Source organism: Salmo trutta, chromosome 16 (assembly GCF_901001165.1).
Source record: "Salmo trutta chromosome 16, fSalTru1.1, whole genome shotgun sequence".
Taxonomy (NCBI): Eukaryota; Metazoa; Chordata; class Actinopteri; order Salmoniformes; family Salmonidae; genus Salmo; species Salmo trutta.
Genome location: NC_042972.1, coordinates 32,561,899 through 32,577,645, shown reverse-complemented (window position 1 = coordinate 32,577,645; position 15,747 = coordinate 32,561,899). Strand labels below are relative to the sequence as shown.

Below are 15,747 nucleotides of genomic sequence, written 5' to 3'. Positions count from 1 at the left end.
TGGTCATCACTTTCAAAGTTTTTCCTGCAGGTCGCAAAAAGCAAAATTAACATGACATGAGCTGAATTAAATGTAAAATGATAGATTAGTTCAATGGGAAAGTGAGCCAGTCGGGTAGCCAGTAGCCTTAGTTCTTGCACAGAATTTAGCCTACAGTAGCTGACGTGATGCAATTTTCCAGATTTTTTTGTACCACTTTTTACTCTTGCCTCCATTGGTCACCCTAATTCTGGCCCTCCTACAATGTCAAAAGCTCCAATAACTTTTGAACGGATTATTATAGAGACATCTACTTAGAGGAGTATCTGAAATTAACATTATTTTACCCATTGGTCAAATTTTGCCTTGTTTGATTAGACACCATACAATGCGATACAAAGCACAGGAAAAACTGGATTTTGACTGCACTGGGACTTTAGTGACATATGTTGGAATAGGCCAGCTATAACAGCCGATGGTTGTCATGGTGTTGTTGCTCTTTGATGCCGGGCCATTAGTCCCATCATTCAGTAAACATACAGCATATATCTCGCTCTCTCGCTCTCTCGCTCTCTCGCTCTCTCACTCACTCACTCATCACTCACTCACTCACTCACTCACTCACTCACTCACAGTCCTCCTGCGCCACTGTTCATACAGTAGCTTCCACCAGCTGGTATATTCAAGAGCCTTTTCTTCTCTGCCTGAGATTACCTTTTAGGATTTCAGAAGTTGTTGTCTTTCTATGTAGACTAATAATACACTTTTTTCTTCTCTTCAGAAATTGTAATCATAAACTGCATTCAAAGAAAAATGTTATCTCTTGCCATTTGAATGCAATTCACAACAGAACAGAATTAACCTCAAGCATCTTCAAAAACATTGACTAGGTTGATGACACCCCTCAATAGTTGTGTGACTGAACAAACTCAATATCACCAGTTTGCTTTAGTTTCAAAGTGACTGTATATTTGATTTGGCAGGAGCCGGTAATGGCCTCCTGCTCATTGGGTTCCGGTAGCTTGATCACCACCCTGACTACACCATGTCTGTAAATCTGGTCCAGTAGATGGTTTGCTATCCAGGCCAGACGACTCTAAGGGGAAAGTATGGGGAAGAATCCAGGGTCCGTGTTGATTCTTCCAAGTAATGTGACAGAGGGGATGTGGTGGCGGCCCTGTGTGATATCATCAGAGTGACACTCTGGGCATGGTTCTGATTCTCCAAAGGGAAATGAGACTGATTTTTCTAAATGCACCAAAACCCTGTTCCCAGCATGTGTTAATCCGATAAGAGCGCTGGGAATGAGATGACTGTGGATCCGCTGTGTTGTGTTTGATCAAGGATTTAGTATGATGAGCTCCCTATGAGTCTTCATGCCTATCTGACTCCATCCCATTGTGTCCATTGGACTGTTGTCCCAAACACAGATTAAGCCTAGTCTTGGACTAAAAAACTATTTCAATGGGAATTCTCCATTGAGCATGTTTTTTGTCCAGGACTAGGCTTAATCTGTGTCTGAAAACTGGCTCATTAAGTGGTTACAATAGCCTACTGTTGATCCACAGCTGACCACTTTTTTAGAAAGAAATGGGAAGCATCAAGCAAGTTTTATGACATTATGGGCCATTGCGTGGCCCTGAAAACAGCACTTTTGGTGCTATCGCTCAGCATATGTTTTGTTATGATGAGATATTGGGAGCACCACACCTCAAACTCCTTCAAAACAACCCAAGAGAAAAGATGGATGGCCTCTCTCTTGTTATCTTGTTGTTTCCTCTTTCCCTACACTCAAGCAGTGTGGGTGTGTGGTAATCAATTATCTTTGTTTTCTCTCAATAGTTCCGGCATCTCTCTCCATCTTGCTGTCCTCGCTCAGCTATTTGTCCTCGTTTATTAGCCAGTGTGTAGGAGAGCAGGTAGGCACAGAGCTAGCTACACTGTATGTTATAATAGCTCATTATGACTGTGTTGTGGAGTCTCACAATGGGTCTAAGTCACAGGTCTCATTCATCCACCCACTCTTTGCCCTGTGACGTCAACTAAGTCAGCCACTCCAACTGGAGCTAACCACTCTGTCAGGAGCAACAGAGCACTCCAGGGCTCTCGTCTCTCACCTGGTGGCTTTGTGACTGCCTGAATGGTGCTCTTTATTGGAGCTAGTCATGATTTGGTTGGAGTGGGCGCTACAGTACGTGATCAATACACATGTATCCTGCTCATAAGGAAGCGTCATCACTCACATCATCAGAGCTGAGACCATAGGCCCTCGTTGTCTGGAAAGTTTCAGTCACTCACCCTGTGTAGCTCAGTTGGTAGAGCATGGTGCTTGCATTGCCAGGATAGTGGATTTGATTCTCGTGACCACCTATATGTAAAATGTATGCACGCATGACAAGGCCCTTTGGGTAAAAGTGTCTACTAAATGGAATATAGTATTATAAAATCTTGTACTTCTCTTTCACAAACTCTGAGGAAGTGGTGACTTGTCCTCTTCCTTCAATCACGGCACTTCTCTGCACCATCAAACAGGCAAAGCGTCAATACAGGGTTAAGATTGAATCATACTACACCGGCTCCGATGCTCGTCTTATGTGGCAGGGCTTGCAAACTATTACAGACTACAAAGGGAAGCACAGCCGCGAGCTGCCCAGTGACACGAGCCTACCAGACGAGCTAAATCACTTCTATGCTCACTTCGAGGCAAGCAACACTGAGGCATGCATGAGAGCCTCAGCTGTTCCGGACGACTGTGATCACACTCTCCGTAGCCAATGTGAGTAAGACCTTTAAACAGGTCAACATACACAAGGCTGTGGGGCCAGACGGATTACCAGGACGTGTGCTCCGGGCATGTGCTGACCAACTGGCAGGTGTCTTCACTGACATTTTCAACATGACCCTGATTGAGTCTGTAATACCAACATGTTTCAAGCAGACCACCATAGTCCCTGTGCCCAAGAACACAAAGGCAACCTGCCTAAATGACTACAGACCCGCAGCACTCACGTCCGTAGCCATGAAGTGCTTTGAAAGGTTGGTAATGGCTCACATCAATACCCTTATCTCAGAAACCCTAGACCCACTCCAATTTGCATACCGCTCAAACAGATCCACAGATGATGCAATCTCTACTGCACTCCACACTGCCCTTTCCCACCTGGACAAAATGAACACTTATGTGAGAATGCTATTCATTGACTACAGCTCAGAGTTCAACACCATAGTACCCTCAAAGCTCATCACTAAGCTAAGGATCCTGGGACTAAAGACCTCCCTCTGCAACTGGATCCTGGACTTCCTGACGGGCGGCCCCCAGGTGGTGAGGGTAGGTAGCAACACATCTGCCACGCTGATCCTCAACACTGGAACTCCCCAGGGTGCGTGCTCAGTCCCCACCTGTACTCCCTGTTCACCCACGACTGCATGGCCAGGCACGACTCCAACACCATCATTAAGTTTGCAGACAACACAACAGTGGTAGGCCTGATCACCGACAACGACGAGACAGACTATAGGGAGGAGGTCAGAGACCAGGACGGGTGGTGCCAGATTAACAACCTATCCCTCAACATAACCAAGACTAAGGAGATTATTGTGGACTACAGGAAAAGGAGGACCGAGCACGCCCCCATTCTCATCGACGGGACTGTAGTGGAGCAGGTTGAGAGCTTTAAGTTCCTTGGTGTCCACATCAACAACAAACTAGAATGGTCCAAACACACCAAGACAGTCGTAAAGAGGGCACAACAAATCCTATTCCCCCTCAGGAAACTAAAAAGATTTGGCATGGGTCCTGAGATCCTCAAAAGGTTCTACAGCTGCACCTTCGAGAGCATCCTGACTGGTTGCATCACTGCCTGGTACGGCAATTGCTCGGCCTCTGACCGCAAGGCACTACAGAGGGTAGTGCGTACGGCCCAGTACATCTACACCAGGCGGTGTCAGAGGAAGGCCCTAAAAATTGTCAAAGACCCCAGCCACCCCAGTCATAGACTGTTCTCTCTACTACCGCATGGCAAGCAGTACCGGAGTGCCAAGTCTAGGACAAAAAGGCTTCTCGACAGTTTTTACCCCCAAGCCATAAGACTCCTGAACAGGTAATCAAATGGCTACCCGGACTATTTGCATTGTGTGCCCCCCCAACCCCTCTTTTACGCTGTTGCTACTCTCTGTTTATCATATACATTCATGTACATACTACCCCAATTGGGCCGACTAACCAGTGCTCCCGCACATTGGCTAACCGGGCTATCTGCATTGTGTCCCGCCACCCACCACCCGCCAACCCCTCTTTGACGCTACTGCTACTCTCTGTTCATCATATATGCATAGTCACTTTAACCATATCTACATGTACATACTACCTCAATCAGCCTGACTAACCGGTGTCTATATGTAGCCTCGCTACTGTATATAGCCTGTCTTTTTACTGTTGTTTTATTTTTTTACTTACCTATTTTTCACCTAATACCTTTTTTGCATTTGTAAGTAAGCATTTCACTCTAAGGTCTACACCTGTTGTATTCGGAGCACGTGACAAATAAACTTTGATTTGATGTGATCCTCTGAAGCACAATTTCAGCTAATCAGTCACATTTCTCCACTCAGAGAGAAGTGCACACCCTCCTACTCTCAATCTATTATTCTTTTTGGAGAATTCACTGATTATAAGAGTGTCTGAGTAAGAGGATGTACACCCCCCGACTTCAGTTCACCAGAGAGCTCTTTTGATGAGATAACAATAAGTTATGGAATAACTGTAAAACCCTTACATGTAGCTCAACTTTGATAGAGCAAAATACACATGAAGATTGATGTGCAAGCATTTCACGATAAAGTCTATACCAGTTGTATTCACCGCATGTGAGAAATAACATTTGATTTGATTGGAGTTGGCAAGACAATTGGGAGGCCTATACAAGCTTATATGGAATATGTGAAGCGGTTCTGGTCCCTTGCTTGGATAATCATCCATACCCAGTACCACTGCACTGAAAAATGCATGCCCACAGATCCAAGACTATTTATATACTTCAGAGGTAGTTACAGCTCATGATAAGATTCTGTCCAATCACAGGAGCCCTCTAAGTCAAGGCATGGTGGTTGCCATAGTGATCCAGACAAAAACCACCTGTCCGTTGTTTCTATAGTGATATTGGCCTGCCGATGCCAATAATGCCAGAGTATCAGAGTTAGAGTTTGTCACACCATTATCTGTTTCACCTGTTATCTGTTTATCCACCCCCGCTCCTGGTGTCGCCCATTTTCCCCATTATCCCCTGTGCATTTATACCTGTGTTTTCTGTTTGTCTGTTGCCAGTTTGTCTCGTCTCGTCTCATCAAACCTACCAGCATATCTTGAAATGTCTGCATCTGTGTCTTATCCTGAGGTTTGTTCGAGTTAATGAGTCTGTCTCTAATGTGGCAGAGATGTTTTGTGTCCACAGCGTTCTGTCATTGTCAGCTACTGGTAACTGCCAAAATAAAGGAAACACTTGAGTAAATAAGGAATACAAAGTATATTGAAAGCAGGTGCTTCCACACAGGTGTGGTTCCTGAGTTAATTAAGAAATTAAAACATCCCATCATGCTTAGGGTTATGTTTATAAAGTGTCCTTGTTATTTGGAATCCTTGGGATGTCCCTACCCCATTGAAGTTTACATTTTACATGGTTAAGATAAGGGTTAAGGTTAGGTACAGTTTATGGTTAAGGTTAAGTTTAGGGTAGGGGATAAGGTTAGGGTTTAGGGTAGGGATGTCCCAAGGATCCCGCATTGCATTAACCGTATACAAATGCCCAGTTGTCCATTATTTTGGCTACCATGGCTAGAAGAAATCTCAGTCACTTTGAAAGAGGGGTCTCAAAGGAGCATCTGGGTTTAAAGGATGTGTGTGTTGGTTCTTCTAAAATCCCCAAAAGTCCCCACAAGGATAGTAAAACAAGGAAAATTCTTCCTCGTGGGGACATGTCCCACGTCCTCATGAGGACAAAGGTTATTTTAAATTTAGGGGTTAGAATTAGGGTCAGGGTAAGGGGTGAGTGGTTAGGTTTAGAAGTTAGATTTTGCGTTAGGGTAACGGGTTAGGGTTATGGTAGCGGTTAGGGTTAGGGGTTAGGGAAAATAGGATTTTGAATGGAAATACATTTTAGGTCCCCAAGACGGTAGAACAAAATGTCTGTGTGTGTCTCAGTCACCAGATCTCAACCTAATTGAACACTTATGGAAGATATGGAGCGGCGGCTGAGACAGACTTTTCCACCACTGTCAACAAAACACCCAATTATGTAATTTCTCATAGAAGAATAGTGTTGCATCCCTCCAGTAGAGTACCAGACAATTGTAGAATCTATGGCAAGGTGCATTTAAACTGTTCTGGCTGCTCGTGGTGGCCCAACACCCTATTAACACACTTTATGTTGGTGTTTCCTTTGTTTTGGCAGTTACCTGTAGGTCTGTCATGATAACTGCCTGTCCCCCTTCCCCTGCCCCCTGGTAGCCTATAGGCTGGCTGGGTACAAAGAAAAGCCAAGTAATTTATTTTGGAACTTAATGTTGGTACGAGTTCAGGGCAGTGGAGTGGCTTGAGGTGTGTTTGGTTTAAATATGTACATGGAGATGAAATGGTATACAGATTGATTCTCCCTAGTGTAGTGATCATCCCTCACACACACATTGCTGGAGGATACATGAATTATCCATTTCTCGCTTTCTTCCCTTTCACCCTTTTCTCATTTTAGAAACCAGGCTTTGACGAAGGGGAAAAATACGAGATTTAAAATGGTGCTTCAGGAGTTACATCAGGCCTCTTACGTTTACCTTTTATAACCTGCTTGACTGTTATGCCTGGGATTAACAGTAATTGTTTGTATCACGTTTCAAAAGGTGTGTGTGTTTATGCCTGTCTGTATGCTTAAATGCACATAAATGAGCCTTCGACTGTTTCAATTTCGCAGAACTTCGAGGAACAATACATCTTTGGCACTAAAGCCATGATTATAGGATGTAGCCTGATGTTGTATTTGTGTCAAAGTGACAGCTTAATATCACAGGGACAAGGGGGACCTATGGAACATTAAACTGTGTTTGTAATTATCACACCAACAAACTCAGTCTGTATTTGTGCAAGTTTCAAGACCCCGTGCAGCAAAACTTTCCACCTTCTCCACTACTGTCCCGTTGATGTGGATAGGGGGCTGCTCCCTCTGCTGTTTCCTGAAGTCCTGAAGTGTGAGGTTATTTTCCTGACACCACACTCCGAGGGCCCTCACCTCCTCCCTGTAGGCCGTCTCGTCGTTGCTGGTAATCAAGCCTACCACTGTAGTGTCGTCTGCAAACTTGATGATTGAGTTGGAGGCGTGCATGGCCACGCATTCATGGGTGAACAGGGAGTACAGGAGAGGGCTGAGAATGCACCCTTGTGGGGCCCCAGTGCTGAGGATCAGCGGGGTGGAGATGTTGTTTCCTACCCTCACCACCTGGGGACGGCCCAGTTGCACAGGGCTGGGTCGAGACCCAGAATTCTCTGGTCACCTCCCTGACCAAGGCCATTCTCCCCGATTGCTCAGTTTGGCCGGGCGGCCAGCTCTAGGAAGAGTCTTGGTGGTTCCAAACTTCTTCCATTTAAGAATGATGGAGGTCACTGTGTTCTTGGGGACCTTCAATGCTGCAGACATTTTTTGGTACCCTTCCCCAGATCTGTGCCTCGACACAATCCTGTCTCGGAGCTCTACCGACAATTCCTTCGACCTCATGGCTTGGTTTTTGCTCTGACATGCACTGTCAACTGTGGCACCTTATATTGACAGGTGTGTGCCTTTCCAAATCATGTCCAATCAATTGAATTTACCCCAAGTGGACTCCAATCAAGGTGTAGAAACATCTCAAGGATGATCAATGGAAACAGGATGCACCTGAGCTCAACTTCGAGTTAATTGCAAAGTGTCTGAATACTTGTGTAAATGTGATATTTCAGGTTTTTATTTATTTATATATTAGCAAACATTTCTAAAAACCTGTTTTTGCTTTGTCATTATGGGGTATTGTGTGTAGATTGATGAGGGGGAAAAAACAATTAAATACATTTTAGAATAAGGCTGTAACGTAACAAAATGTGGAAAAAGTCAAGGGATTTTAATACTTTCCAAATGCACTGTAAGTATTGCCCCAGAATTTCCACATCTGTTCCTTCCTAACTTGAATGTCAAAACCAGAAAGAAAATACAGTATGTAGAAATGACATGGACCTAAATGTGTACATTTTAAAATAACTGCCCTTTTTCTTGCCCACAAACTGCTTTGATGATCAAATCGGTCCCCAAAAAATCTGTGTGGCTCTCCGTAGAATTTTAACATGTTATATGTGGTCATGCACATACCTTTACTAGTGAAGGGCATTTCAAGTCTTTCAGTTAGCCTTTTCATTCTGCTTCGAACAGCCCTTTGTTCAGTAGACATGATTGTGTTAAATAGACATGGGCGGGGCCTCAGACTGGCCTCCAAATCGCTTACACACACATACACATTACCTGTGATTGATTGACAGGCTGACACACAGTACAGCCTGGTTTCCCAGTGCTGCACAGTGACTGATCCTGGAAAAGAACAGCTAATAACAGCTTTCTGATGACATGTATTGATCTTTGGAACACTTCATCTGACAAACCATTCTTCCAATGCAACATTGTAAATGGAGCAGAAAATATGCTTATATCCATTCCCTTGGAAAGCCACATGATTCTGTTGTGTCACCTGTTCATACGGTAGAGCAGGATTTCCCAAACCCATGACCGAGTTTGGGAAACCTTGCTGTAGAGTAAGAGTGTTTTCACATGTAGTCCTCTTTAAAATAACCAATCTCAGTCCTCTTAAAGTGAACTCAGTTATTTTTGTATTCATACTGCCTTTGCCTTTGAATGAGGACTCAACTCTTTTGCCAGTTCACTTCGCCCATTTTGTGGTCTGAGTCTTCTTTGCATTCACATTGCAATGTTTAGAAAGGAACCACGATTTTTTCCCCAACATTCACTCAATGCACTCTGGGTTTTTACAAAGGACAGGTCAAGCCATTTCATCAGAACATGTTATCGGACAGCTAGAGATACAGTACAGGTAGCTTACTTTAAAAAAAAAAAAAACATTTTGGAAGCTAATCGATTACATTTAGTTAAAATATGACATAGTAATTGAGATCAGAAGATACTATTAACATGTGAATATTATTGGTAACAGCATAAACAGCAGAAGAATAACTGCAGATGAAATAATGCTGTAAATGATCATTGTACACCCAATGTAGGCTACAGCCCCTTTAAGGGATAGAATGTATGTTGTGATTCTCATCAAATACAGTATGTTGTGGCCTCTAACACTATTCAAACTCCACAATCGAATAAACGTCTTATATAGATCACATATTGCAAACAAATAATCTGAACTAAAATCTCCACACATATTTTGGAATTACTGTGCATCAGTGACAATCACTAATCAATATACAAAAACAGCTCACATTATTTTCTCTCTATTGTGGCACCAATGAAAAGGTGTTGCAGTAGACTAGTGGTTAGAGCGTTGGACTTGTAACCGAAAGGTTGGCACTAGGTTACCTGCCGCCCCGTTAGTAACACAAAGCTCCCCAGGTTCGCTTGTCATTATTCCCGCACGACACACTAGTCTACTGCAACACCTTTTCATTGGTGCCACAATAGAGAAGATGATGATGTGCTGGTTCGCAGAAAATAATGTGCTGTTTTTCTATATTGATTAGTGATTGTTAACCCACTGTTCCTAGGCCGTCATTGAAAATAAGAATTTGTTGTTAACTGACTTGCCTAGTTAAATAATGGTAAAATAAATAAAACATTGCCTTAAAAAGGGAACCGCAGTGCGGATTTCAAGCGAACCGAACTCAGACCACTTATTGAAACCGGCACAGTTGGGTTCGCTTCAGGGGCTCTTTTGAGCGGTCTGGGTTTCTTTGGCGTGTTCACACTGCACACAAAAATAAGCGAAACAAAAAAATGATCTGAAAGGGACCAAGTGTGAAACACCCTAAGCCTATAGTCAGGGAGAAACTATGGTAAGCAGCTCTTATAAAGATTCATACCGGTAAACCTAGCTTGATCCCAGATATGTTCTTATTCTTGCCAACTCCATTGCTGTCAGTAACCAGGTTTCCATCCAACCTTTTTATGCTACTAAAGTACATGTTGGATAAAAAATGTCGTGACAGATGATGAAAACACATTTGTCGGTAAAATGTTCTAAATACTCTAGACAAAATGGGATCGTTTTGTACAATTTATTATGCGAGAAATTGCGGTGGAAATGCCTTTGTGCTCAAATATTGATATACTGCAATAACCATCATATCTAAGTAAACTTGGAGTCACGCGATGACATGTTGTGTGTTCCTTCCACTACGACTCGGGAAAGCATGCAGTTTATTAAGCTACAGATGAAATAAGTTATGATGAACTTCACAGAATGGTGAAAGTTCACGGTGATGAGCTTGTTGCTCTTTTCCAATACATATTGAGGGTCTTATTCTGGTGACATATGATCGATGTTTGGCTGCCATTTGACAAAAAAAATATCTCGCTCTTTTGTCCATAATAATCTCATCATGTAGGCTATACGTGCGCTCTAGCCAACAGCGCTCAGATACACGACTGTACAGAATCTACTATATGGCTAGAGCGCACGTGCCAATACCAGAGTGGGCACACTTGCTCAATAAAGCACATTTATTTTGTGAGTAAACCATCTGTAGAGTTGAAAATGCGATGGAAACCCATTTAACTTGTATTTTCTTATTCGGTACATGGCAATTTATCGCTACAAGGTATTTTTTTTATCGTGCAACAAATCAATTTGATGGAAACACATCTTTAATGCGAAAATGAGCATATTGTTTTTATGCGACTTTTTAAATTCTTTAATATTCATTCGCATGAAAACCTAGCTATTGACTCACAAAAATGTGGTAGTTTATTTTATAATCGCTTGCACTACAAAATCATTGGTGTCTTTCTCAGTTTACAACATAGAAGATAAACATTAGAGAAGACTTTCAAGCATCGTTTTTTTGTATGTACAAAGTTAAGGTTTTCCAAAAATCTGTCTGGTCTCTCTAAAGTTGGCTTGTCGGCCTGTCTTGTTAAACTACATCAAACCTGGACTGTCTCTGTGAACACACAGCTTCTATTTTGTAAATTATTATTTCACAATGTCTCTGCCTGGCCTGACTTGCCTAGTTAAATAAAGGTTAAATAAATAAATACATAATCCTAAAAGCACTAAACAGCTTCTCCACTGTTGATGATGAAAGTTTGATCGTTTACAATAGATGTATTACATATAACAATAATAACAGGCAGTAAATGCATTCTATATGCCTGCTATACAAAATGTTGTCAAACAGTTTGCAGGTGTTAACATGGATTTTGTGAGATTAGATTTGGACGATTATTCACAAAAGGTACCAAACGAATCTATTTTCTGGACTCCACCGACATGTTGACCACACCTTGTCACAATGTCTCTCATTCCTATGTTGTCTGACATAGGTATTACAACCTTGATTTAGCTCCCTGTGACGCTCAGCACCAGCCTACAGCACCTTTATCCATTAGCGGTGCACATACCCTACGGTCAGCTCACAATTATCCTACCTATTTCTGGCTCCATTATAGTGAGTGCTTTAATGTCCCCGAAAGATCACTTGACATATCTTGACCATGATATCGAGGGAGTAAATAGCATGGAAATAGCCCGTCATTAGAGCTGCGTATTAGAGCTGCCTATTTGGAGTCGGAAATGCTTTTGAAGCTCACGTAGAGCGAGCTGACCACCGCGGCCTCATCATTAAAGGAGTCTTTCGCTTCGGACGGACTCCGGCACAGCACCGTTTCCAGCTTCTTGGGCAGCTGGCCGCTGAAGAGCAGGTAGATGCAGGGGTTTGTGCAGCTGTTCAGACTCGCCAACAGCATCAGGATGGTGAACGTTGTCGCTGCAATGACAATAACACACGATGAAATTACGCACAGGTAGACTAGCTTACCCAAAGTCAGAGGGCGAGTAAACAATAAATCACTAGGCTACATCGACAGTCATAATTGTTGACTTTTTTATTTAGTTATAATAAGATTGATATCCGTGTTCTTACTTTCCGTCGGCGCGTCCATGTCCCAAACAGACCAAAGCTGGACCATGAAGAACGGAGTCCAGCAGATGATGTAGACGAGCACAATAACCACCGTCATCTTCACGGTCTTGATTCGTGCTTTGGACACCCTGGCCACGCTGCTGGCTCTGGAGGGCAGTGGAAAGGCCACCCCGCTGCCCCCCTCCTGATGCGTCTTTAGATAAAGGTTGACCTGGATGGCTCGACAGATTTGCACCTGGCACACCACCACGGTCAAAATGGGTAAGACAAAGATGACCAGCGTGGTCCAAGTGATGTAGGTCTTCAGGCCCCAGGGCTGGATGAAGTCCGCCCAGCAGTCGAACACCCCGGGCGCCACCTGGACCCTCGAGAAGATGAAAATCTGAGGCAGGCCGCCCACGAGGGAGATCGTCCAGGCGACGAACACTGGGATGTTCCAGCGCGCGTGCCTCCTCTGAAACTTGACCATGGGGTTGCATATAGCCTGGTAGCGGTCAATGGTCATCACCACGATCATGTAGGTGGACGCAAACATGCCCACTACCTGCAGATACTTCACCAAGCGGCACACCAGGTCTGGTCCAATGAACCTGTCCGTAATGTCCCACATGAGCTGCGGGCAAACCTGGAAAAACGCAACCACCAGGTCTGCGATGCACAGATGGAACACGAAGACACGCATCCTGGAGACCTGTTTGCGCCGCTTCCACAGAACCAGTAATAGCCCGGTGTTCAGGATAGAGGCGCTTACGAAGATAACACTGAGCAGCGCGATCTCTACTTTGGCCAGTTTCTCATCCCTGGGCGTGTCCTCAACCTCCAGCATCATACTGAAGTTACCGAGACTGCTGTTAAACGGGTGCATGGTTTACTGATGGAGAGCGAAGAGGAGGCCAGCAACTTTACGCACGAGTGGTCTTCTGCAGAGAAACAAATACAAAGATTCATACACTGACACAATGAGAAACTTTGATATGCAATTACACTATTGTTATGATTTACCTACCATATCTGATCTGAACTTCTCAAATAACAATACAAAGAAAGTCTGAGTGAGTAAGTTAAATTGCGTTTTAGGCTAATTAAACTTCGAAATTACAATGAATAAATGCTTATCAAATACTGACATCATCACATCTATGTCAAAACAAAATGGCCTAAATGTCCAAATAGCTCAATGATTTCAATCCATCCCCCCAAAATATCTAAAAAATAGGACCATAGGCTAAAGAAACGTAGGCCTATAACTTAAACAAAGACAACTTACTGATCATTCGTTTGATTGAAGTGCGCAGGAAAAGTCTACTGACGAGGTGTTGCAGTGGTTTGTCTGGGTTTTATATTATTCGCATGGGAGAGGGTGGGGTGGAGCTTCAGCACCACAGTCCGCGCGTACAGCGGCTGACGCTTTTCATGACTAGAGAGCCATTTCCACTCTAGCGAGAAGCCTCAAATAGGATTACTTGTATAATTTTTAAAAATGCAAATATTGTTTTCTTTTTTGGCATAACGCGTTCGGGTCAGCTAAAATCGAATTAAATCTAAGTCAAACGTATTTGTCACAGGTATAAAAGGTGCAGCGAAATGCTTCTGTGCGATAGCTCCCTCAACAATGCAGTAGGCCTACATTAATAAATAATACACAATAATAACGAAAAGAGTTTAAAAAATAGAAGTAGTAGAAGTAATAGAAGAGGTAGTATGCATAGTAATAATGGACTGTATTTACACTATTTACAAATATAAAGTGGGTAGTGGAATCATTAATAGAACAGCATAGTTGACTGTGTGTGTATGTTCTGAGTGCTCGTGTGTGCGTGTGTGTGTGTTTGTAAGTTTGTGTGTAAAGGTTGGATGTGTCGTTAGAATGCAAATACTTTCTAGCGTGTCAGGCTGCTACAGTAGGTTGTCTGTACTGTATTAGGCTAACAGATGTTAGCATTGGACTGCACTAGGTATAGGCCTACTTGTTACATACAGTAAGCACCCAGTCTTTGGAAGTTGTCTCAGCCTGGAAATCAGTTTCCCTTTCCATAAAGAGCTCCATGCTTCTACATAATAATTCAGGTCTTTAGCCTATGTATTAGCTTCCTGGGAGAATGAGAACATCCCAACTTACACAGATCTGAGTGTTCCTGCAACCCTAACCCCAAACTCCAAAATTAAATGTTCCTCAAATAAGTAAGTTTCAGTAATACAAATGTACACTTTCAAAAACCAAAACTCGATACAATTATCATAATTCATAAGCCTAAGTCTGATGGTCGGTGGCATTGCTTATTAAAAATGAATGATATTATATTTCTTTGAGTGCACAATTGTACATCACCAGACACTTAACGATCAAGACGTCGGTTTCTCCCATGGGAGACCACGGTTCAGACCCCGCCTGTGACAAATGCTTTGTATTTACATTGATATGACAAGTTTTCATAATTGCACAAACACAAAATGGATCAATCCTGACAATAAACAATCTACCCTAATACCCTATGACCTATAGTCTCATCCTCCCTATATTGGCCTATCCAGACAGACAATCAGTCCCATCACAGGGCATGGAGATGTGCCAATGTAGCAGAACACCATTAGTGTTTCTAACAACCCCCAGATGTCATGAAACAGTCATTGTTGATTCCAGACAGACAGTTGACTTCAGCTGGTTAAATATGTTTCTGTGGAAAAATTACTCTGACACTGTGGCCCTTTGGGTCCCTCCTTCTGGAGGTGACTATCACAACTATATCACACGCTAGTGTTCATGTGGAACAAATGAAAAATCAGGAGAATTATATCACTAATTACTCTCACATGCCCATTGTAAAGATGTTGTGATGATAGGCGCCTTATGATCTGTGAATCTGACTGATAATATAAGATTTGGTGATCAGCTCAGCCTCTGTGCCCAGCTTGTCCTCCCCTCCCTCTGACTCGCTGCACATATTCCTCTGGATCAGAATCCCTGGGAATTGCAGGTGCTCCTCTGGTCTTATAAGACATACATCATTGGATTTACCCACTAAAGGAGAGGCAAGGGAAAGTTCAATTGGACACAGCCTCTCCTCTCCTGGGACACAGCTCACACAGCCTTGTGGATATCCAGAATGTGTCTCTTCCATGGGGAGAGATGTGGAGAAGGTGAGATCAGAGGACCCGTATTGTCACCAGAGAGTGAGTGACCTCAATACTGGGAGTCTAACCCCAGTTGGAGATAAACACTCAATACTTTCTTAGAATGCTAACACATCTGTGTTTTGTGCATCGTGTAAAAATCATTCAAAATGACTGATCAGAGAGACATACCTTTGGAGTCAGTCTTTTCGGTTGACTATATGAGAGAGAGAGAGAGAGAGAGAGAGAGAGAGCCCCATAGATCTGATTATCTGTCTATGGTACAGTCCTCCATGAACATCTTTTGAAGATTTTGAGGTTTTGGGCAGTGGGGGCAGCTGAATAGTGTAATAAGCCTATGTACACAGTTAGTATAGGGAATACAATAAAATACTTATTTCTCATGTTTTCTTTATTATATACTGAACAAAAATATAAATGCAACATGCAACAATTTCAAAGATTTTACTGAGTTACAGTTCATA

General features: G+C 43.0%; 1 protein-coding gene across 1 annotated transcript; it reads right to left on the bottom strand.

The window, feature by feature from the left end:
• Window positions 1-11,658: 11,658 nt before the first annotated feature.
• LOC115149867 (vasopressin V2 receptor-like) lies at window positions 11,659-13,464 on the bottom strand. Its single transcript, XM_029692676.1, has 3 exons — window positions 13,419-13,464; window positions 12,152-13,071; window positions 11,659-11,995 (listed from the first exon to the last, which is right to left on the bottom strand). Exons 2-3 carry the CDS (start codon window positions 13,014-13,016, stop codon window positions 11,787-11,789), a joined length of 1,074 nt encoding a protein of 357 aa, XP_029548536.1. The 5' UTR covers window positions 13,017-13,071; window positions 13,419-13,464; the 3' UTR covers window positions 11,659-11,786.
• Between the last annotated feature and the right edge of the window lie 2,283 nt (window positions 13,465-15,747).